General features: G+C 34.7%; 1 protein-coding gene across 2 annotated transcripts in view; it reads left to right on the top strand.

Moving 5' to 3' along the window:
- Nucleotides 1-25,302, top strand: part of LOC109076644 (RING finger protein 24-like) — a 34,442-nt gene that overhangs the window by 5,509 nt on the left and 3,631 nt on the right. For both annotated transcript variants that reach the window (XM_042717155.1, XM_042717156.1), the window contains 4 exons: nt 11,703-11,852; nt 17,717-17,759; nt 17,953-17,994; nt 23,603-23,682. In XM_042717155.1, the coding sequence (XP_042573089.1) occupies nt 11,703-11,852; nt 17,717-17,759; nt 17,953-17,994; nt 23,603-23,682 (315 nt within the window). The remainder of the gene's footprint in view (nt 1-11,702; nt 11,853-17,716; nt 17,760-17,952; nt 17,995-23,602; nt 23,683-25,302) is intronic.

Genomic DNA, 25,302 nt, shown 5'->3' on the forward strand with positions numbered 1-25,302 from the left:
TATATTATATTATACTCCATTCTGCTCCATTCTCAGTTAACAAACTATGCATGATCATTTTGAGAAATTAAGCATCACTTGCTTACCAATGGATCCTTTGCAGTGACTGGGTGCCATCAGAATGAGTCCAAATAGCTGATTAAAAAAAAAAAAAATATTCATAACAATTCACACAACTTCAGGAGACGTCTTGTGATGTGAAAAGCTGTGTTTGTAAGAAACAATTACAATGTTTTTCCAATCCAGCGAATTTTAACTGTCACTTCTGGCCAAAATACCAGTTCATAATCCATAATAAGGCCTCCTCCAGTGGAAAGTCCTCTCACATCCAAATACACTGACACATTTGTTTAGAACTATTTTTGCTTGTAAACAGTGCTTGATCTTTGTGTTCTCTCTTGATTCTAACAGGACAACCTTATTGCTAGAGAAGCATTGCTATGGATAGAGGAATTGTATTTTAGCCAGAAGCAACGGTTTGGAGTTTAAAATGTCTTGATTAGGAGTTTGTTTATTACAAACAAACAGCTTTTCGCTTCACAAGACATGAATTGACAAACTGGAGTTGTGTGGAATATTGTGATGTTTTTATCAGTACTCTCATTCTGATGGCACCCATTCACTGCAGAGGATCTGTTGGTTGTGAGTAAGGTTTAGCAATGCTACCATTTCTCCAAATCTGTTCAGATGAGGAAACAACCTCATTTACATCTTGAATGGCCTTATGGTGAGTCGGTTTTCTGCAAATTTTAATTTTGGGGTGAACTGTTCCTTTAAAGTTAATTTATCACCAAAATGCGGTTATAGAAATTCTCCATATATCCTGTAAGAATAAAACTGTCCCTTGTGTGACTGATCATTCAGCTGAGTTCCCTAACCTTCATAATGTCTTGCATCAACAGCTTGTAAGTCTCTTTAATGAACAGTTGCTCTGGTATTTCCGGAATCTGGTGTTTTTATAGACTCATTGAAAGAAAATCATTCACTGTTGTTTTAGAAACACTGATTCTGTACGAAGGATACTTGTCTAATACTAATATAAACAAAGGATTATTGCATGCATATTTTGTGTACAGTATATACATGGCCACACGATGAAAAGATGATGAGAAACAAGACCACAAGAAAGACCGGCAAAAAGAAATACAGAGTGAGAGTTGTTTATGAGGGCCCTGTGGGGAATGTCGGCTGAGAGGGTAAATTAGGGGCAACAGCTGCTGGTGTCATTTCTACAGCTTGTTTGTACCATCTCATGTTACTGTTTAAGCTCACAAGACAGGACACTTGCCCTCTTACGTACTTTTAGGATCATTAAACCACTCATAAAACCGATGGCAGATCTGTTCTCAGATCAGAATATCAAGCCAGCTTGTACTCTCAGCACATGGAGAGAATTATTGCAAGATAAGCTATTTGATAGCATGCGGAGTATTCATCATCCCCCGGGCCTATAAATCATATCTTCTCACTTCCAGTGCTTAGTCTGCAGTGTGTATTCCCGTTCACCCAGAAATGAGAGTTCTGTCGTTTGCTCACCCTCATGTTGTTCCAAACCCATATGACATTCTTGCTTTTGTGGAACACAAAAAGGCAATATTTCTCCTTTTGTATTCCATAAGGGTTTGGCTCCTTTTCTCTGTCCTCTCTAATCCCTCACTTGCGGCTCAGCTTCTGAAAGTGGATTAATTAGCTGTAGGAGTAACACCATTGCCCTGGATAAAACAGTGTATTAATCTCACTGCCCACACACACCGAGCTGAGACTATTTTTTAATGCTATTCTTTGATGACTTCGATGACAGTTGCATTGCTATAAGGTTCATTTCTTATCATGCACAAACCTATTATGTGGTTATTAATGTGGTAAAGTTTCACTTTACAGGGGTCAGAGATGCGGTAGATGTACAAGATTTGCATTTGCTCAGGAAAGCCCAACAATCCATTAGGATGACCACATTTATATATTAAATAAATATGGCTTTGGATCTGCCAAAATGTATTTACAACTATTTGTTCATCAAGCCCATTTTATTGAAATGTTTTTGAAATAAGTCTATTTTGATGACCTAGGTTGAGTAACAGTAAAAGTAAAAACTAATATTGTCAAATATTTTTACAATTTAAATGGTTTTGTACAAATATAATTTATTCCTGTCATGTCAAAGTTTATTTTCAGCATTATTACTCCAGTCTTTAGTGTCACATGATCCTTCAGAAATCATTCTAATATGCTGATTTGGTGCTTAAGAAACATTTCTTATTATTATTTATCTATGTTGAAAACAGTTGGGCTGCATAATATTTGTGAAAACCACGATTCATTTTTATTTTTTTTTATTTTTTTACTGTCAGTTTTTTTGATTGTGTCCTTGCTGATATAAAAGTAAAATCTAAAAATAAAAGTATGAATTTCTTTAAAAAAAAAAAAAAATCGTACTGATTTCTGACTTTTGAATGGTAGTGTATATGCTTATATGTTGTTACAGTTGTGACAAAATTCTCTTTTCCAAGCAATGTTCACATTAATGTGATTATTAATCTGCATATAAATGTAGTGTTCATAATTTTTGAGAGTCTAAAATTTCAATGTAACTTGTAAGTTGATTTGGACTCTACAAGTTAGAATTTTTCAAAGAAGCGCCATCGTTTAAGATTGACTAGAGGAAAAGTAGTGAAAGAGCAGATTTACTCATCTCACTGATAAGAAAAGTGTTTATTTATGCAGATGTTGGCAGAGTCATTGTCTGATACTATCTATTATTCTCTCAGCTGAGTTGAAGCCTTGAAAGCAAGCTTTGTAATATCAGTTAATTTTCAGGGCATTCTAGTTTGTTTGTTTGTTTGTTTGTTTGTTTCCATTACTGCTACTGAACTAGATACGGTTCCATCAAATCTTGTTAGGTACTATATGTAAGATGAAATAATAAACTGGTGACCACATATTCTCACAAACCTGGCATGTACACTGCCAGAACCCACACCACTCCCCTTACAAAGCTGGAGGCCCTCTAGTTTTGTTGTAATATTAAGTTTCAAATGTGCAACTGGGATTGCCAGGGCTCAAGGCTCAGTGGAAATTTCCACTTCAGATTCAGACAGCAGCCTTTGTTCTGTTGCAGGGCTCGACACAAGTTGCTGGAAATTGGCTTGGGACTCTGTTGCGAAAGACAGACAGTTTTTTCCTGACATTAAGAAAAAGAAACAAAAATCTATATTGACAATAATAAAAAAAAGAAAACAAAAATCAACTTCTGGCAAAGCACGTTCCTGTTTTAAAGGGCTCCAGTGAATAGTAGGATATTGAGCAATTCAAACCTTTTCCAGCCTTTAACGGTTAGTAGATTGTACTTTTTTTTTTTTTTTTTATAGAAACGCAGAATCTTGTGCATTGCATAAAATTGCTTTGCCTTCCAGTGCCCCTGTTTACTCAGACATGAGGAAAACTAATTACCCAAACTAATGTCCCTAATATAGCCCTATCGATCATGTTTGGAGTCTAACCGGCTGTTAAAAGCGAATGATCAACTAGCAATGTTAGGTGGGGAGTAACGTTTGTTGCTCAGTAGGGGCATGTTGACAGTAAAAACACGGTTTTGCCTGGAGACATTGAGCTCCTCCCTTGATGGTGGGGGGTAACAACTACCCTCCCTATGATGGAAGATTACCAGAAGTACTCCGCAAGGAGTCTTCTTTCTGTTTGATAGTGTTCCCATGGATAAATAAGAGTTTTAACTTACAGACAAGGTGTCTCTTCATGAGTGTGTCATGTTGATTTTTATGGCAGTTACACAAGTTTTGTAGAGAGGTCAAAGGGTGGTGTCAGTATGAGTAGTAGAGTTATTTTTATCTTTAGTTGAATGGAGTGTACTGTCTTGGGATTAAAAGCTGAATAAACACTTTATGTAGTCATAGAAAAAAATATATATTTTGCCTCTGTTCTAAAACCTAGTAATTTAATGTCTGCCTATCTAGACAACAGTTTATAATGATATTTACACTCTTGTTTTGAGGCAAAGAGTGCATGACGACATATAATAACTTCTTAATGACGCAAGTTTAAGATGCACTGGGGGGAAAATGCATACAATTTGGAAAATAGGTAATGAGAAATGTCAATAATTAATACACTGTATTCAGTACTGATATATATATATATATATATATATATATATATATATGATTGAGCTGGCCAGGGCAGATGTTGAAGTTCGTCTTGGCTTTCCAGCTCCAGGTTTCATGATCATGACACCATCTTTTAGCATTTTAGCATTGGTTTCTGTGACTGAAGTTTAAGCAGTTGTGGGTCTTTCATGAATGTTGGCTTTGTGATGTCCCTTATGGTCAGTTCTTGTGGAAACGGGGTGTTCAAAGTGAATATTGAGGTTTGCTATCACCTTTGCTGCAAAGTAGTTCTGTGTTGTTTAGACACAATGTTTGTTCTGATGGTCCCTTTCATTCACTTTCATTGTGACATTGGTTTTCATCCAATATTCTTCTTCACTTATGAAGTCTTGCCATAATTTCTGAATGCATTCATAAATGTAAAGACTGTGGTTGTAAAGGCAATTTGGCTGCTAAGGTTACAGACGCTTCTGCTAAACGGGCTCTCATGATTTGTCCTTTTTGGAGGTTCCACAAGTCACTGATTTCACTGAATGCTGGTAACTAACCACTGCTTAACAAAGCATACAGTATATACAAACTAGAGAATGTTAACAATGAAAAGATAAATAGAAGACAATCGCAGATTTGTGATCATATTATTTTGCCCAACCCCTGCTAAAAGATGGATTAAAATGGAATATTTTACTCAATATTTGACCCAGTATTTTTGTAACATGAACTCCATTGCCATCCATTGTGAGTGTAGTGATGTGATGTGTGCTATTTGTTTGAGTGATGAAGATGCTATGTTTCTGATGTCCTGTGTTGGGTGTTCCAAATCAGTCATGTTGTGACATGAAAGTTGATGCTCTCTTAAAATTTCATCTTTAATAATGTTTGCATGTCCATTTTAATGTCATTTATATTTAATTTGTTTGGGGCCACTCAGTGGATGTGTGAAATATCTATGCATTAACGTATGCCAATGGGTCTTTAGCTGCCAGACAACATAAGAGAAGTCATCATAAAGGTGTGTGCTGATGGTCTGCTTGACTGAGTTTCACAACATCTCTATGCAAACACTGTAGCAATCAGGGTTGCACACAGAGTGTGTAATTATAGCTCTCATTCCTGTGATAAATACTTCCTTTTGCGTCTGTGCTGAGTTTCAGAGTCAGACATGACTCATGAGCAAATGTGAAAGTGAAGTTGAATGTTAGAAAGTAAGTTGCATATCCTTAGTGTACACTGTACAGTATATGGTTAATTGTCCTGGTGGCCTAAAGACAGAAAAAGAAAGTATCTTATTTTCTTTTCCAGAAATACCAGGGTGCTTTTTTAACCTCAGAAGGATTTTTTTTTGCTCTTACAGATAACAAAAATGGACATTTCCAGCTTTTATTGTCAGAACTTTGTGTATATTGAAGACTTTTCCAGAAGACAGTAACACAACGGTGGTCAAACATGATTTAAATCTATTAAAGATTTGGCAATTAATAACAGCTTTTGGTTGGAGTGGCCTACTGGTTACAGATCTTACTCTGCTCTGCTGTGCTATAGTGGACAAAATGTGTAAACTATAGTCTTCTACAGTCAGTTTTCTTTTAGTTTAACTACCATCATAGTGGAGTAATAGTTTGAAAGGTATCTTTCAGGTTAAGTTAGTTAAAGTTAGTTACTTACCTGAATAACAGTTAGCAGCCTTAAATAATAGTGTTCTGTTTAAAGGCCCAGACATTTGAAGTTAAGTAATTTTCCCTTTACTGAAGTTTTGTACTGCCTCAGTTATGTAGTATTCAGGCCTTCAAATGAAAGTTTCTTGGGTTGACAGCACAATATGTTTCTAAACTTTGTGCTCAAAATTCTAGTATCTAAATTCAAAATCTTGTGCCACATTGCAAGTTGGAGGCGTCCTCAGCTTGTCTCTTTTTACAGAAGTCAGAAGACTGTAGCTTAACGCTAGTTTATTTAAAACCACTGCCTCTTTGCCCAGATGAATGTCATGGGTGCTTTGAAAGCCTCGACATGCAGATTTAGCATTGGCTAAATACCCACTGTGATCTGCTAAGGTCAATTATGACCACATAGATACAGTATTTGACACAAGTATGTATTAACTTACGGGAGAATTTGGTGTATGTGATGCACAGCACGCACTTCATTTTTCCCAGTGTGCTGGTGGGTTGTTCTCCCTTGGAAAGATTGTTTGGTGGTTAATCAGGCATTTCCTCTGTTGTCTGGCATACTGTCAGTGTTTGCATTGTTCACACCAGGGCACAGTAGGTCTAGGATTGCAATTACAGCTTAGCTAATGCTCATAAATTGGAATATGACATTGTGCCCTATGATCTTATTATGTAATAATATGGATATATATATATATAGAGAGAGAGAGAGAGAGAGAGAGAGAGAGAGAGAGAGAGAGAGAGAGGTAGCGCATAGAAAGACAACAAAAACTGCAACAGTATACATTAACAGATAAAGCCCTATTCAGTTACAAATGGGTTTCAAGTGCTCCTTTGAGGGTTATATTTCTACAACATTTATTTGATCATTGTTAATGTTTACATATACTAATGTTTTTTTAACATTTCAAGTTGTATCAGTTAACGAACTATGAATGATCATTAATTAATTACCGACAATAGTATATTTATAAATGAATGCTAACTAAGGGTAAATTCTGTAAAAAAAATAAAAAATAATAATAATTAATTTCATGTAATGCAAATGCTAAGTTCATGATACTAATATTCTGTTATTCAAGATTTAAGATTATTGTTAAGCCTTGCTTTCACTCCAGTGCAATTTCATTTCCAAGCACCAATCATAGATATTTACTAGTGTTGTAAGTAAATCTTCTTGTAGGAATAGATTTTTTTTCCTTAAAATGAATCCTTTAAGTGCTTTATTATATTTCAAGTGCACCAGCTGGGCTATTGAGACTCTGAAATTAAAAAGGAAATAAAGTAGATGTGAATAGGGCACTATAGAGTAGGTTTCTTTGCTTTGTTTTAATAAAATCAAAAAGTGCTACTGTTTAAGTGCACATGGCTCACTGTACATTAATCTTTGTTTAGTCAGATCCCTCTTTTAAGCCCAAAAGCACTTTTTATAACCCATCTGAACACATTAAGGATTGTAAAATGCAACAGATTTGAACAAGCAAGGGCCACTCCAGTGTTACTCTGCACTCAATGCACTATTGAAAAGCTTTTCCTCCTCAGTGGAGGTGAAAATACCATTTGGCAGTGTCGTTACAGCAAGCCGAGCACTGCAGAATGACCTTGTCTGGTCAGTTCGGTGACATTATGGGAAGTAGGGGTGAGAAGAAACTAGATATTGCACCCTGTGGTATGGAAGATCAGAAAAAGAACCTGTTTAGTTTCACTTCCCTTCATTTTGGGTAGCAGCAATGGCCTGACTGACACTTTAAAACACCTTTTGTGGTTTGGGTTGTCTTCCACAGCAGGACAGTGGCTCCAGAATACATTTGGTGTCTGCGACTCACTTGCTTAGCAGAAGCTGGTACGTGAAACTGTCACTCTGGTACACACTCGGGGAGTTTTCATTTGTAGTGTCCCTGCTGCGACTTCGCAAGCTTTCCCTCTTCTCCTTTTTGAGAAGTTGACATGTGTTTCTAAAGCTTTTACACCATTCCCTTTACAGGGAAGATTCTTGAAAGTTGCATAACTATCGTACTGCAGTCCATTGAGAACGAGACAGGAAGGAAAGATGTCTATTGCTCATTTAAGAAACATCTTCTCAGAATCACAGGATCAGATTTGGGGAAAATCCCTAACACTCCCAAGGTGGATTCTTGCTATTATGTCATGTGTAAGCAAAATATTTTTTCCTACCAGTGTAATAAAATCATAAACTGTAATCAGTTTTGCTATAAATCAGTGCTGCGGTTCTTCACGTTTACGATCTGTTAAATGGTTATAAAATTGATAGTTGCTGTTACGTGGAAAAATATTCAGTATATCAGTTTTATTTGAAAGTTTCTGGACCAGACTCATAAGCAAAACTGGACTCAGAATTTTGCACTGAGCTGACAATATTGGCAGAAATGAGTTTGCAGAGCAATATCACTTCAGTCATTAAACTTTTTATTAATTACAAGATAAAACTTGCAATGCAAAGATGTAACTGAAATAGCAGCAGTTATATTATTTGCACTTACTAGTTAAATTCAGTTTATTATAATGATACTAAAAATGGAATTACTGCCCAACATTTTAACTCATGTGTTTAGTTTTACTGGATTTATTTTAGTGTCTCAGTGATGAGATCTTTCCAATGATTCAAGACATATCTGTGTGATGCTTCATCTTATGTTTATTATTATGATATTTCCTAAAAGTTAATGCACCAGTTATTATATCAGCCAGAATAAGCTGTTGATTAATTGTTATTGATATCACTCCAGAATTTCCTTATCAATATATATTTTATAATTGTGTTGGATTTTTTTTAACCTATCAAAACTGCTTTTGTGCACTCAGTTTGCCCTCATTATGGTTGATAAACACAAATCTCAGTTGGAATGCTGCGACTGTTAACTGGGGTGAAAGTGATGTTGTGACAAATGCATTCATCTCTCACTTTGTCTTCTTGTCTCTGAGCAACTCACTGTAACCTGACATTGACCCTGCATTTAATTGGAGGCAAACCAATTATAAGTAGTTAAGATGTTTTTGCTCACATATTATCAGCAACAAATACCTGGGCTGATACTGAGAATCTTTTTTCTTTTTTTTTTCAGGGTAATGTGTCTTTTTGTTCAACTTTGATAACAGTAAGAAATGTTTCTTGAGCACTAAATCAGCATAACAGAATGATTTCTCAAAGATCATGTGACACTGAAATCTGGAGTAAAGGCTGCCGAAACTCAAGCTTTGCAAATACACAAATATTTTGAATTTTAAAATATTAAAAAGTGGCAAATTTTGCAAGCAAGTAATCATTGAACAGACATGACATTAAAATTAATATTATCACTGACACTAAGGGGAAAAGGAGGATAAGTACTTGCCAGCAGCCAATGGAGACTCTCCCAATCTTCAAACCATGCCCAACCCCTTCATTCTTTTATTATCTAAGTCCCTCCGGATTCTTTTCCATGTTCTGAACTTGAGGAGTTTTCCCAAGTACATGCATCTTTGTGTTTGAGGGCATTGAAATGTCAGTGTGAATGTATGTTTTGGCTTTGTGACAAAAACCAGGCCACAAGAGCTCAGACGATTAATGGCTGTACAGCAATATAAAGAAACGAGAAGAAAAGTGAACTGTATTTTGCCACAGCAGAGCCTGACAGATTCAGTTCTGAATTATCACCTCTAAATTATTCAAAAAATACTACGGTTTACAAGTACATGCTGCACCGGTAAGAATGAGGGATGCTGTTATTGATATAACTGTGTGTGTGTAAAGGCAGCTGGTTATTGATTTTCTGTTTGGATATTTACCCTCATCTGTCAGAAAGCTTTACATGGGTAAAGCTGTAATGGACACAGACAGAGGAGGACAGGCAGAGACGGAGAGGCAAAGTAAACAATCTGTTGGTGGTCAGTCGGAATCTGGGTGAAAGTGGGAGCGTTTCAGAATGTGTCAAAGGCCGTCACATTCAGACAGGTCCAGGATGTCAGATGTTTATAGGGACAGTACAAGTTGGCCTGTGAGAACAAAGTAAGATGGCTAACACCCAGCTGCATGTGCTGTTGCATCACAGTTTTTCTCGACCTCCCCCTTTGTTTACACACATCGTCTAACGTGTCTCTTGTCTACTAAAGGCATGTCTAGACATGCCCGTGCCGGGGGGTGTTACATCCTAAAGAATGTCCAGTGAAAACTCTCACTCTCACACATGTAAATAAACAAAGACCTACACACAAACATTTGGGATGTTCCACTGACTCCTGCTGTTCTTAAAAATCTTTAGACTAACCCTAAAAATGTTATCATATGAATTAAGACATTATTAAGCAACATTTGGAGGGGTTTGCTACTTCTAAAGAAACTCTTTTTTTCTATTATAGAAGGCATTTATCTCCTAACTTTACCCCTAAACCTCACAGAAACCCTTTTCCATTTTAAGGCATGACACTAGACTTTAACACAGAAATCACAATACTCTCCTAGGCTGATTAATCATAGTAAGTTAAGACAATTATTTTATATTAGTTTTTGTATGTTTTCTGAAATTTTACAAGTATGCAAATGAGTCATCTAATTAAATATGTTAATAATTGCATGTTTTTCTAGAACTTAATTTTTTTCTTTGAATTAAATGTGGTCATTGTATAATTGTTGTTTTATTTGTTTTTTTGTTTTAATTGTTTATTTTAGATCTTGGATTTTGGAACTCTTTTTATCACTCCATTAATCAGAAAATACTATCAATCATCCAGGAAAAATCACCATGTTTTTAGGAATAAAATGTTATATATATATATATATATATATATCATATATATATATCATATATATATATATATATATATATATATATATATATATATATATATACATATATATATATATAATATATATATATATATATATATGTATATATATATATATATATATATATATATATATAATATAAATATGATCAAATCCCAATGTAAAAATCCTCCAAATATACAGTAGAACTGGAATATTTGGTGTGTTAGTGCTACTGATGTTGAAATTTCTGGCTTAGTGCATGAGAAACAACTAATTTTGACAAAACAGCCTTTAAAGATATGTTGTAATTGGAATCTAAGTAGATAAATTGTAATAAACAATTAACATTTCGAAAATTTCACTAGTCTCAAAGAAAACAAGTAATGGAAGCAAAATTGCCCAAATTTGATCAGTTCCTGAATAAACAGTGGTTTTGCCTGTAGTGTCTTCTTTCATTATTTTGTGTTTTTATTAATGCAGTTAAATTCATGTTTTATCATTATTTAAACATTTGGCTCTGGCAGTGTTTTTACATTTTAATACACTGAAATTGAAACTCTAAAATGTCCACAAATACTTTTTGGGGTGACTGTACTCTATTACTGAATTTACGTTTTGGCAAGAAAATGTATTCATCTTTCTGGTAACAGTTTTATGGTTAAATATATATATATATATATATATATATATATATAAACATGCTCATAAGGGACCAAGTCAAAGCTGTGCAGACTCTCAGTAGATTAGTTAACACTAATTTCCCACAAACAGACAGTGTGGGTATTGCTTAATGGCTCCTGCAGGACCAATGTTCTCAAAATCTCTCCACTAGAATATTACATGCACTGCCCAATGCACAATTTAATGCATTAATGAGTTTATTCATTGGTCTGTTGGGTACATAAGCAGTTGTTGTGGAAACAGTTCAGAATTCAAGCCAAGCCACATATCAAATCACAGTCATACGAACAAGAACATTTGCTTATACATGCATCGGCAGACAGGTTGATTATTTTCCTTTGAGATTGAGCTGACACAGCCTAAATGGATTACTACACTAACGGGCATGTGGTCTGCTAGCATTTGCATTAGTGTTGTGATCAATAAATCACTCACTGATGTTTCTTTGTCGCTTCCCTTTCATTCTAGGTTATCCATGAGCTCAGATTTACAGCATTACAGTTTCAGGATGCCGAATATAGGGTTCCAGAACCTTCCCCTCAATATCTACATTGTGGTCTTTGGGACGGCCATTTTCGTCTTCATCCTCAGCCTACTCTTCTGCTGTTACCTGATTCGGTAAGACCACCTGGCTCTTCTATGTGTGCGGCAGCAGAATGTGTTTGAACAAGCCTCAAAATGCCATACATTTGCTTATTTATTCTCTTTAGTAAATTATACAGTTTGAAAGTCTTGATTTAATCCCTAAACATACAGGCTACAAAATGGAACTGTTGTAATTAAACAGCTAACACACATTTAAGTGTAATTTGCCTCATGATTTGTTTGGAAGTTGATGAAAAAGGAAATTCACTCAGTATGAACAAGTGGGTGTAGTTGGAATGTGTGGTGTAGAGTGTTGCCAACAGGACCAATGTGCGTCATTAAAGTCACAATCACACCACAAATATAAAAGTAACATAATTATCTCTGGACCTCATGTGCTGATACCTAACTGCCTTATATTATGCCACAAATGTGTGGACTGGTGTTCATCTAGACAACTGCATAATGCACCATGCTCAAAGGTAAAATAGAAAATTGAAGTGAGTTTAAAAGACTTCTGTGAGAGGATAGAGGAGAGCTGACAGATGGTGATGGAGCGGAGAAGTTCACTTTCATCTTCAAACCGAGTTCATACCATGTGAGGCAGCTTTTATCATGCTTACTTTGAAGACTGAACCAACTCTGAATTTCAGAGCCATACCTTACTTGTTAGTGGCTGTCCAATACAGAAGTAGAGATAAATCAGCAAGTTTTATTGATTTATACTTTTGCTAAGTACAGAGAAGCTAATCCTACACATTAACACAGTTTGTAGTTGTTTGGTTCTAATAGAGCTGTTCAGTTTCAGAATGGGTTCCCTCTGAAATTTTGGATTTAGTTTTGGATTTTAAATCAAATAAGTCTAATAAATTATGGTTGGTTGTTAAAATTTAATTAAATAGACTTCTCTGTAAATTACAGAGTCATACCTTAATGTCATTTGCATTTATTCATTTATACTTTTAAAATACACATTTAAACCAACTGGTCTATAAACCATGTCTTGATGGCACACCTGAGCAGCATTTTCAGGCACGGTGTGTTCAGCTTTTAAATATAGTCCTAAGCTTCTAAAATAAAAATAAGTGATGGTCAAGACAACAAGGTAATTGTATGTCATTTTGATAGAAAGTCATGATTACTTGTCCCTGAAATGGAATTGTTACTTTTGATAGTTTTTGTACATGCACGATGCACTAACAAAGCTTTTCATGAAGAGTGAGAAGGTCAAACGGCACAGTTTGGAGAAGCTAAGAAAACTACTGACTTGATAATCTGAATTGACAACAAAAATCACTATTACAAACTAGCTACCTGCTTGGATTTGGCTTGTAGTTTCAATGTAGTTGGATATAAAGCTTCTTATTTTAACTGAACCCAAAGCAGCTTAGTTGCACAATCACAAATCGATGCATCTTCGACCTTAAGGTCGAACCCACATTGTGTCACCAACTTCCCTTATGGACTGAGTGAACTTTGCAGCAGCTGCCTCATAACTTAAAGGACACTGTTTTTTTTTTTTTTTTTTTTTTTTTTTTTTTTTTGAAGTGAGAATGAACCTGGCAGTGAAAAAAAAAACTGAATACTGATCTTTTACAGCATGCACATAGAAATGGGAATATTTGGCCCTTCATGAAGCTTTAGAAACTCTTTGTCCTTCAGCTACTGAGCTAATGAGTTGTCATTTAGTCAGATTTGTCCTGAGCACTGTTGCCATGTGGTCATTCCTGGCAGCAGAGATATTGAAGCTTTAATGTGCAATTGTGTAGCATCTCATAAGACAGTGAGAACCAGCGGCTCTTATCCAAATTCACCCTAACCAGTGGGGAAGATGGTAAGTTCTTTCCCATTTATTATATTCTAGTTCTGTTTTATTTAATTTTGCCTCCCCCTTACTGCATTTACAAATGTTTACCTGTTTTGGTAGCCTTTTATAGTCTTAAATTAGTCATATAAGTAAAAAAAAAAAAAAAAAAACAAAAAAAAAAACACTGGATTCTTAAATGAAAAACTGCCAGATTACCAAGTCATTTATAAAAAAAAGAGTTTGTATTTAGTCCAGATTCCAGGCTTCTAAAGATGCAGGCTCCCTTGCATGTAATTATTTCACAAATATTCATGACTTCCTCATTAAAATAACCCGCAAACATTTGTCATGCCCCATGCACAAACAATATGTGGCCCCAGAAAAAGTATTTGGACACTTCAAGCGCACTTAAAAATGCATTACCGTAATTGCATTAATTAACAAAATGTGAAAATAGCTGGTATTTATTTTAGTTGACTGCACAAGCATGCTTTTCACGTACAACATTTCACGGAATATGTTAGTAGGGCCACTGTGCATCTGAAAAGCAGCTCTGAAATTTATACTGTACATTACACCAGCAGGTGATAATGGAAATGTCAACAATCGCAAATTCAGCAAGTACCAAAATAGTAGGCTCCCATTCTACCCAGCTGCATTTTCCACTACATTTTTAGCATGCTATTTTTCACCTCCACACATACCTTCAGCATTGCTGAAACAATAGGGCAGAGCGCAGAGTGCTTATTCACAGCTTTTCACATCATTTAACAGCTGCTTTTGACAGGGTGGAGACGTCCCTAATGAGAAGACCAGCATATGCTGTGTTTTGAATGCTGGTGACCAGCATGGGATTTCTGTGTGCTGGTGTACTCACCTGGACTAGTTAATGCAAAAATACAAATTCTGTCAATTATTCAACTAATCCTCCTAAAACTTAACTAACTAGGTATGAATATACTGGTCCACCAGCTAAACAAGCTTGAAATTGGTCTTTTCAGCAGGGATTTCAATGTAAAAGATGCTTTCCTTTTAAAGTCAAGATTAAATGATTGAGGTCTGGAGCTGGTCTCTTGACCTGTTTAGTTAAACTGCTATTTTATCCGGAAAATCAGAGACTGAACAAAGGACCATCAAATTGTAGTCGTGCGACTTTGTGGACATTCATGACGTGAAAGACGAGAGAGTCGTGAGCTCAAGTGGACCTGTGAAGAACGTTGTGATTCAGAGCAAACAAACAGCCGCACATAACAGCCATGCACCAGCTCCGACACACAAATGCGAAATGCCCCCGTGAATAGCGAACACACTTGGAGAAGAAAACAGGCGGGTGTAGGAGTGTTTGTCTGGCGCGGTTGTCCTCATGGGAAGAAAAATGAAATTCACACACACGTTTGAGATTGAGCACTCACTGTGACATGTTAATAGCTGTGCTGCTTATTTGACAATGCAGGGAAACAGTCATAAGGTGCTTTTCTACATGATGAACTATAACACTACCCTAATAGTGCGTGAAAAATCATGACTGCCTGTAGTTTGTCAAATGACAGTTTCTCTTGACCAAACTGACCTCAGAAACTAGAACAAAACACATTGTACGATTGTGGCCATGATTATGAATATCTTGTTATTTTGCATTTGCTTCACATTATGATTGTATTTTTGCTTTGAAGAACGAATAGTCCATGATTACTTTTACCCAGCCACCACAGACTTCAGGTGCTATTCACACAAAACACATTTTTGCATTTTCCATAGTTTTCCTTTGTAAACATGCAGTAGGCAGATGTGTTTGACCATTGCACCCGCATCTTTTTTCAGTGTCTTGCGCATGACATGGCATTCTAAAAATGTGTTGCGTAAAAGGGATAGTTCACTCAAAAAAAAAAATTAAGTCATTAATTACTCACCTTCATGTTTTTCCAAACCTATAAGACCTTCGTTCATTTTCGGAACACAGATCAAGATATTTCTGATGAAATCCAAGAGCTTTCTGACCCTCCATAGGCAGCAATGTAACTGAAATGTTCCCATACCCAGAAACATAGTAAGGACATTGGTAATATAGTTCATGACGTCAGTGGTTCAACTGTAATTTTAGGAAGTTACGAGAATATGTGCTGTGCCTTGTTTACATGCAGAGGAATGCACAAGCATGTGTTGTGGTACTCTCATTAAAGGTGGATGACGGGATTTGGAGAAGAAGATTTGTTAAATAAAGTCATTATTTTTGTTTTCTTTGTGTACAAAAATTACTCTCGTAGCTTTGTAAAATTAAGGTTGAACCTCTGATGTCACATGGACTATTTTAACATTGTCCTTATACTTTTTTTGGGTCTGGGAACATTTTAGTTACATTTTTGTCTATGTAGGGTCAGAAAGCTATTGGATTTCATCAAAAATATATAAATTTGTGTTCTGAAGACGAATTAAGGTCTTATGGGTTTGGAACAACATGAGGGTGAGTAATTAACAACAGAATTTTCATTTTTGGGTGAACTATCACTTTAAGGTAAAACAAACAAAAAAAAGTTATTTTTTTTTAATTATTTTTTTTAAATAGTTTTTTCATACCACCGCCCTGCGTTGTGCGTTTTTAAAAACACATTCATTTATATGGCCCTTTAGACGTCAACATTAGTGCCAGGGCTTTTCTGGGTTTGATTGTTTCTGCATGCCAATGAGTCTAAACATAAAAAAATGTCCTAAAATACCCATAAATCCCTCATCCTCACCCATAAATTCCCCCAAAGGGAGTATCTGCATCTTTACCTGCTGGTCTCTTTCAGAATGTCAGATTCTCTCCTAGACTGTGCTGCCTGTTTTACAGGTCCCTCTCACTCTGCTGCGAGAGGTTAAGCTTACTTGTAATGGAGGTAAATTTTACAATACATGTCTCAATGTTTCTCATATCTATCCAGCTCTTTCTTCACTTGCTAAGTCTTTTCTGAATGTATACTGTATTGTCTTTAATCAGCAATGTTATTTTTTGCTAAGGAGGTGATTGTAAGGTACTGCAGTATTGTATGTAGTGTTCATTTCCTTTGCAACCAAGTAATATTGGTTGAAAGTATTATGCCATATCTAAATGAAAAGGGATTCAGCAAACAAACATTCAAAAAAGGCCAAGATAAAGCTATTGGACTAATACTAATGTTCTAACAGCCCTGCAGACATTAACATTTAAGTGTTCACAAATTAGAGGCTAAACATAGTGTGTAAGGCATTTGCTGGTTTTCTTTAAATAGCCTTTTTCTTACACTAGAGACTCTTCCATCATGCCTGATGCATTCCAGTTATTTTCCATCAGGGTTCCTCTCTCACTTTCCCTCTCTCTCTGTCTGTGACACACACACACTTGCTCAAGATCAAAATAGTGTTAAATGTAGACTGTCCATTGCTTGGCTGCCTCCATTTCTTGAGTTCATGCCAAGAGTATCTGTATATAGCTTTTTTAAGGGTCTGGCTCCAGTCTGATAGTCACACTTCGTAAAGCATTGCAGCAGAGTGATTAGGTAGTGCCTGGGCAGTCTGGTTCAGACAGGCTGTTAAAGTGTGGTCAAGCTTGAGGAGACAATACAAGACCCAAACTACTCTAAAAAGACTCTGAAGAGAGATTTAAAATGCTAAGGCAGCTCACAGCACTGCTAGAACTGGACGCAGCCAATGTCAAGAGGAAGTGGATGTCAATGTGTTTAAAAGTTGAAATGTGTGATTAAGCTCAAATGTGGTGGATATAATGTATACTATGAATGTTCAGAATGACTGGAGTAATGCCTTATGGGTAGTGAAGGCTGCAGTTTGTCAAATTATGACTGAAATATAAGATCCAGGCAAGTGTTGACCAAATACAGCTGGAATATATAAACTCCAGATGAGGTCCAGATGCAAATACAATGAATTCTTCACACCCATGAAACCCTGTGAAAACCATTGCCATTTAAAATGGCCTGTAATTTAGTATCATGGTTCAACTTGATGATCTTGGTTTTGTTTATATATAATTTGGGATTATCAATGTCTCTCCAGCACAGGTTTTTGAAAATGTTATGTCACTCTCTGAATTAAAACAAAGATTTCTTTTGTCTAGGTTACGGCACCAGGCACACAAAGAGCTCTATGCATACAAGCAGGTGAGCCGCTGACTTATCTATTCAAACTCTCTACTGTGTTATATAAATATACATTATTTACTGTATGATTTAACTTGGGTGTGGAAGGGAATATCTCTGTTTGTTTCTCATGCAATTTCAAATGTTTAGGTTATAGACTGAGTTTGCTTACTGTAAATGCATTTAATAATTTACTGTTATTTTTTGTTTACAGGTTATTCAGAAGGAAAAGGTCAAAGAATTAAACTTGCATGAGGTGAGTTTTCCTTTTCATCCAGGATTTTTATTGATTGATTGATTGATTGATTGATCTGTGTTTTTTTTTGTTTGTTTTTTTATTGATCTATCGATCGATCGATAGATAGATAGATAGATAGATAGATACATAGATAGATAGATACATACATACATACATACTCATTTTCTGAGATGATTACATGATGTATATTGGTGATGTATTTTTTTTTTTTTTTTTTTTTTTTTTTTTTTATTTGATGTGTGCTGTGATGTAGCACATGAAACTTAAGACATCTTACAGCAAAAATCATTAATGAAAGTAAAAATAAGTATATACAAGTAATATAGTAATAAAAATTAATAAAGCAATGTAAAAAAGAAATAAGGTAATATACTCTATAAAAAAAATCATGTCTAAACTGATTTGCTTTATATGCAAATCATTGCAGTATATGGAAAGACTAATTTATTTTTAAGAACTGTTTTATTACAGTGTTTTATATAGTAAATTAATCAATTAAAAAAGAAGTGATTAATAATTAAAATTCTGGTATTTTGTGTATTTTGTAGTAAAATGTTTAGATAAGCACTGTTGTTTATCACTGGCTGACATTACACTTGGTCATGAATATCAGTTACATTCTACCTTTCAGTGGTTACAGAATACAGACTGTTAAAACTGAGCTACCCTTTGCTCTGAACATAAGGACCTTTTACAGGATTTGTACTGTACGCTCTCCATGTTTAATAATAGCATGAGTCTATGACGTGTTTAACCTTCACCGATATGGTTTGTACATGACCGTGTTAATAGGCCAGTGTCCTGACTTCATATGTGAGTGCTAATGAAATGTTAGCAACAATATTGAGGTGTGAGGACACCAGAGCTCTTGTTGAATCCTCAAATTATCCTGGAATTTCTCATAGCCCTTCACTCCTTTCCTGTAGCTCGTAACAGTTCATTGTCGAGGCAGCTACTGTATATGTGGATGTGCATGAATACAATGCAATCTTTAAAAAAAAAAAAAAAAAAAAAATACAGCAATGTGTTGTGCTGAACTGAGTTAGGCTATATTTTGTTAGAAAACTTGGCATCATGTGTCACATCTGGCTTTTTTCATTTGTATTTGAGCAGTTGCAAGTTGTATGCATGATACATGTTTGTTCAACTGCAACACAATCAAAAGAGTTAGAAACATTTTATCTTGGAAAGACATACACAAAGTTCTCCCAGCAGCTGTATTTTTGTCTAGTACTAGAAGTGCTAGAGGTATCATCAGAATTAACAGCACTGTCCGTGATTTTATATTAGTCATATCTTTCGGTGGCTGAAAACGTGCCAAGCAAATGTCAGCTTCACTTTATTTTTTTATTTTTTTTTGGACTTTCTGACACTTATTTGTCAGACTCAAGGTTTTATATTTGATATTGACTTTTTCACAAATAGCTTTGAAGAAACACTTTCATTCATGAGCCTGACACTTTTTTTTTTTCTTTTTTTATTATTATTATTTTTTTTTTCAAAAGATGTTTTATAGTTTAAACAGCATTTGCAGGTGCTCCCATTTTTTTGTTAGGCAAAATTATCTGTCAACCAGGCTGATTTGATTATGCTTTGAGCGACCAGTAATGTTTTAGTACTCTCTGCTATTTTTAACTATATTTAAATCCATTCCACCATATACAAATAAAAAAAAAAAAAAAAGGTTTTTCTGCAAAATGACAGCATAAATTGTGCAGAAAAAAAGTGGTCATACATTAAATGCACTGTTAGTTTTTGTTTACTAGTTTAGTGTATGTATGTATGTATGTATGTATATGTATGTGTGTGTATATACACACACACACACAAACATAAATCATGTCTAAATATAAAAATTATTAAACTTTTTTTGACATTTATATAACTAAATAAAATAAAGCTAAATAAAATCATAAAACTAAATAATAACTATTTTTGTGATTTCTAATATATATTATAAAAAATATTAATCGTTATTATACATTTAAAATTATTCAAAATTATTAATTTATATATATATATATATATATAATTTTTATTATTATCTTAAAAATGTATTTGATAAGCAGGTTCAAGTATGTTATTTTAGTTTTTCAGGTTTGTTTCATGTTATTTTTGTTTAATAATTTTTGTTTGTTTTTGCAAACAACTTGCAATGGTTTTGCAGGGTTTTTATTTTTTATTTATTTGTTTATTTTATTTTATTAATATATATATATAATATATATATATATATATATATATATATATATATATATTTGTTTTTTTTTGGTTTTTTTTGGTTTGGGGATTCTTCAAGCCAAAGCATATACTTATTAGACAACGCATTCCCACAAACAGGTTTCTAGAGCGCATTCGTGGAATTGAAAATAAATGGGTCAGTAGTCCTCTCGCCTGTACCGGTAAGTCTGGTTTGCACTTGTATGTGTGCTCAGACTTTCACTAGCATAGTTAGAGGTTACAAATGTTCAGCACAGCCATGCAAAGCTACCATTTCCCCCCGAGAAACATAGATGGTTCTGAAATATCATAAATTATGATATTACCATAAAATATAGTTCTCCAAAAAATATCATTCTGTCATCATTTTCTCAACTTCGTTCCAAATCTGAATGACTTACAAATCCAATGTTGTCCACCACTGACTTGTAAAATATCTTCTTGAAGGTGAGCAAATGAGGACCGAATTTTTATTTTTAGCTGAAGTAATGCTATGAATTGTTCTCCACTTGATCCAGGAATTAAGAGGTGTCCGACCACAGCATGTAGCCTCAACTTTTAAGGTCAACCTCCATGAGTTAGAAAGGTGATCTGGCTATAAGCAGAATTATACACCCTCACACTGCTTTATCATCTCATCATTGAGTTTACATAAGATACAGCACCAGGCGAGTGAATATAATCTCAGCTCTCGAAACATTACGTACCCTTTCTTTAAGGTGATTATATACACAGACACTTTGTACGGTAGAGCTTGTGCATGGATGAAATCTAACATATGTGCCAGACGGTTGCCAAGATATGGATCCTCAGATGGCAACCAGTGAGAACAGCACGGACATAGATATCACAGCATCAGTGAGTAAGATTGTGCGTAATTCCACTGCAGTGAAACAGTCAGAAATTAAACTGTGGTTTGTGTTTTATTGTACTTCCGCATTGCTTCAGCTCTCTAGGTGAGAGATCAAACACACGAGAGCGGCAGTATGAAATGGAATGAGCAATAAAAAATGATAAGAAAGACCCTGGGGAGTCACGTTTGAACTGCAGAGGTGGTCTTTCAATTCAGAAGCCCAGCAGACAGCAGAAAAAGAGGCCCATGATGGTAATAAAACAGAAATGCATGATGATCCACGGTAGCATACAGTACCATCACTGCTTAGACTGTTTAGGCCTCTCTATTATGATGGGAATCAGTGTTAATAAATTGACAAAAGCTATATCTGTCAGTTTTTAGTTTTATTTCATTTCTTCTTTTTTTTTTTTTACTTTAACTTAATACACACAAACAAAAATTAGAAATTTTGCCTCATCAACTAGCTGAAATAAGCTTTATTTATATATATATATATATATATATATATATATATATATATATATATATAATTTTATTTTGGTTAATGATTATTTTATTTCAAGTAACTTTTTTCTGTTTTAGTCTTAGTTCTGTTTTTATTTAACTATAATGAGAATGACACTGTTGGATGGTTTATTATAACCAGACTGGCCTTGGTTGGAGTATAAAGCACAATAGTGAAGGCAAGGCACTGTTATTTTTGTGCAGGATTTAGCTACATGTTTAGTGTTATGAAGAAACATTCTGTCCGTTGTTGGCCAGTTAATGCCATTCTTTCCTCACAAAACCCAACAGTGTATATTCAGCAGACAATCTCTTGCGAGAAGTGTGCTTGCAGTCTAGCTTGTTTCAAACAGAGAAGCATTGTGTCTCGATAATTCACCAGCCACCCCCTGCTCAGGGTCAATGACACCTAAAGCACTCGGACTGTTTACTGAACTATATCTTGTTTTATGATACACACACAGAACAGAAAATAACTGTTGTGACAGACACACATGTGCACAGACACATTTGTCCGAAACCACCGTTGTTCTCTTACAGCTGGTACAGTTGTGCATTTCCCTGCCCCATTATTTGCCGTCAACAAGGTTAATGAAATATTTACTTTGTACACAGTTCTGGAAGATGTCCTGGATTACGTGAGCTATGGAACATATCAGTTTTAACTTTATTGCTTTATTATAACGGATAGGTATATACTTATATTTATATTGTGAATTAAAATTGTGTCAAGGCTGTGTAAGTAATTCTGAAATTTCTAAATATATACTGTAAAAACAGTGGCTGTGGTTGTTAGAATTTAGCGACAATTTTTTTTTTTTATGTTTTACAGATTTACCTTAACAAAAAACAAGAAAATAATTATTTATAAAAACGTATTTTATTAAATGAAATAGTTAATATACCAAATTACTCAAATAAGTTTTTACCTTTATACTGACAACCACTATATATGAATTAGTTAATTTTTTTTTTTGTCATTTTAGAAACCTTTCAGTAAAGCTGTAGTTATGCCACAAGGGTTTTAGCTGGTGAAAATTAGTCATTTTCTTTTCTGTGACAAAATGTAGTCATTTTACAGTAGTTATTAAAAAAGACATTATTTTGCACAAAACAGAAAAAAACTTCATTCCACATGTTGTTGGTACTGTGGCCTGAATGTATGTTGATCGTATTTTTATATATATTAATTAAAATATACAATTTACATTTAAAATGTTCTACACTGTTACCTGATTATAACCATAGTACAATGTTGTTAAAATTTTGGGGGAAGGAAAAGAATAAATTATTCTTTCTGGAAATACATAACATTCATAATTTTTTAGCATTGTTTGCATCTGGTTAAATATCTTTACCCCAGTACATCCTGTCTTGCCATTTGGCTTTTCCTCTCATGATTTTTTTTTCCTTTTCTTATACATTCCTCTGAATTTTATTAGCTACTTTATCAAAGGAACTAGCTGTTGTTAGCCCTCAGTCTTCTGTGGAATAGCCAGTACCGGATTCTTTTGCCAACCTCCAGATTACATCAGCATTTAATTAAGTCCAAATGTTCACAGAATTCCACTCTCTGATGTGAGACAGATCGTTAATCAGAGTGTTTGACTTGCCTCCTACAGCACTAGGTCTAGACATGTTAAGCAGCAGTCAGAAAATGCTGCATTTCCACTGATGTCCACATTTTTTTTTTTTTACGAAATGTCATATCTGCACCCCCAACTGCTACACTTCACTGTTAGATTACAAAGGAAACTTCTTGAGTATAGTCCATTTCATGGCTTAAGATGGAAAAGCCTTAAAAGAAATGTACTCAGGCACATCGATCTTATGTCTGTCATAAAGTTCTCATGAATACTGCATTACAACATATCTTCCAGTCTCACTGATCTTTGAAGGTGATATTGTCCATTTCTTGGAATAACTTGCTGAGTGTATTCAATGGAACAGTTTTCATCTTTGATGGCAAAAATGTTTATATTTAAATCTGTGTGTTCACTGGAATGTATTGTTTTCTCTCCCTAGATTTGTGCGGTGTGTTTGGAGGAATTCAAGCAGAAAGATGAGTTGGGGATCTGCCCGTGTAAACATGCCTTTCACAGAAAGTGAGTACCCTGGCATATGTTGTTTTCTAAAAAGAGGAACATTTCTGCACCGCTAGCAGCACCAAACACTTTTTGCAGTCTGTTTATTTGAGCGACCCAGCTGGGCCAAAAATAACACTGGAGTTTGAGGTTGGACCACCTGTTTGATGAACAGTGGCAGATAGGTAGTGCTGGACACTTAAAAAAAAACTGATTGTTTTAGAAATCCCGATTCTGAAATTAAACCTTAAATTAAATGCAAATTTGCAGTGTCGCATGGGTTCTTCTGCCATTAATCTAGCTGAAATGTGTCTGACTTGCCCATCTTCTTCACCACTTTGTGAAGCATTTGCACTGGGCTGTATTTCAGGCTGTATTTCAGAGTAAATGCCAAAGTAAATGTCAGAGCAATGCTTTATCAGTGGGGTGGGAGACTCTCTGTTCTTTTTAAACATTTCAACATTGTAGTTTGCTTCTATGGGAATCCAGCCAATCTTTATATCTTAAATGGGTCACTGAAGTGAAGTCAAATATTAAATGGTAAACTGGTAAAATGATAGTAGTTAATTATTTAATGAATACATTTTTATTTTTATTTTTATTTTAATTCATATAAAAATGTTTGTGATTTTAGAATCAATGCAGTATGGCCACAATGTGTGCAATAAAATTAGGCCCCAAATAAACTACATGGAAATATAATATAATGTGAGTCGTGACACTAAATCACTTGATACATATCATTTGCATGTCACGCTCTACTATGATATATGAGCGGCAGGACACGCCCATGAAAAATCCCCCTAAAATTCCTCTGTCACTTTCATCCCATGATACTTAGAGGATATAAATTATACTTAAACGAAATAGATTTGAACTATTCATAAAGGACAGAAAACATGTCAGTAAAATAAAAATATTAAAACTGTGAATATAAATGATTATTAAAATTATAAAATAATAATTAAAATGATAAATTGGATAAATTATTATTATTGTTGTTGTTTGGATGCATATTGATTATAAACGGCTTATACAGTAGGTTTTTTTCTTAATTTTGTCAATTGAGACAAAAATTTATTAAAACTGTAAATATAAATAATTATTTAAATTTCAAAATAATTATTAAAAAAATGCTGAAATGGATAAAATATTATTGTTGTTGTTTGGATGCATATTGATTATAATGGGTTGTTATTGAAATACAGGGAAGTTTAAGAGTTTTTTTTTTTTTTTTAATCAGTATGATTAAATTGTGAAATAAAAATATTATTAAAACTATGAATATAAATAATTTACAAATTATAAAAAAGATCAAATACCTAAAAAGAACCCTCATTGCTCCTACATCCCAACTGTGCAAGTGGTTAAATGGGGACTTCTGTATCATAGATCTGTTTGTGTACCTGATGGGATCAACACGGCCTAAAATAGAACGGTGCTTACTGTGAGTTATTCATCAGTGCAGAGATAGCAACATCTCACTCAGACTAACCTGAGATTCAGTCTCACATTCCACATGGGCTTCCTGTGAGGAGAAGACACACAACCAGCCCTGAGACATCACATGAGATCACTTTAGACATGCTATCAGGAGCAATATTGGTAGTTTGGGTTAGCAGAGTCTCTTTGTAGTGTGAT

Source organism: Cyprinus carpio, chromosome B1 (assembly GCF_018340385.1).
Source record: "Cyprinus carpio isolate SPL01 chromosome B1, ASM1834038v1, whole genome shotgun sequence".
Taxonomy (NCBI): Eukaryota; Metazoa; Chordata; class Actinopteri; order Cypriniformes; family Cyprinidae; genus Cyprinus; species Cyprinus carpio.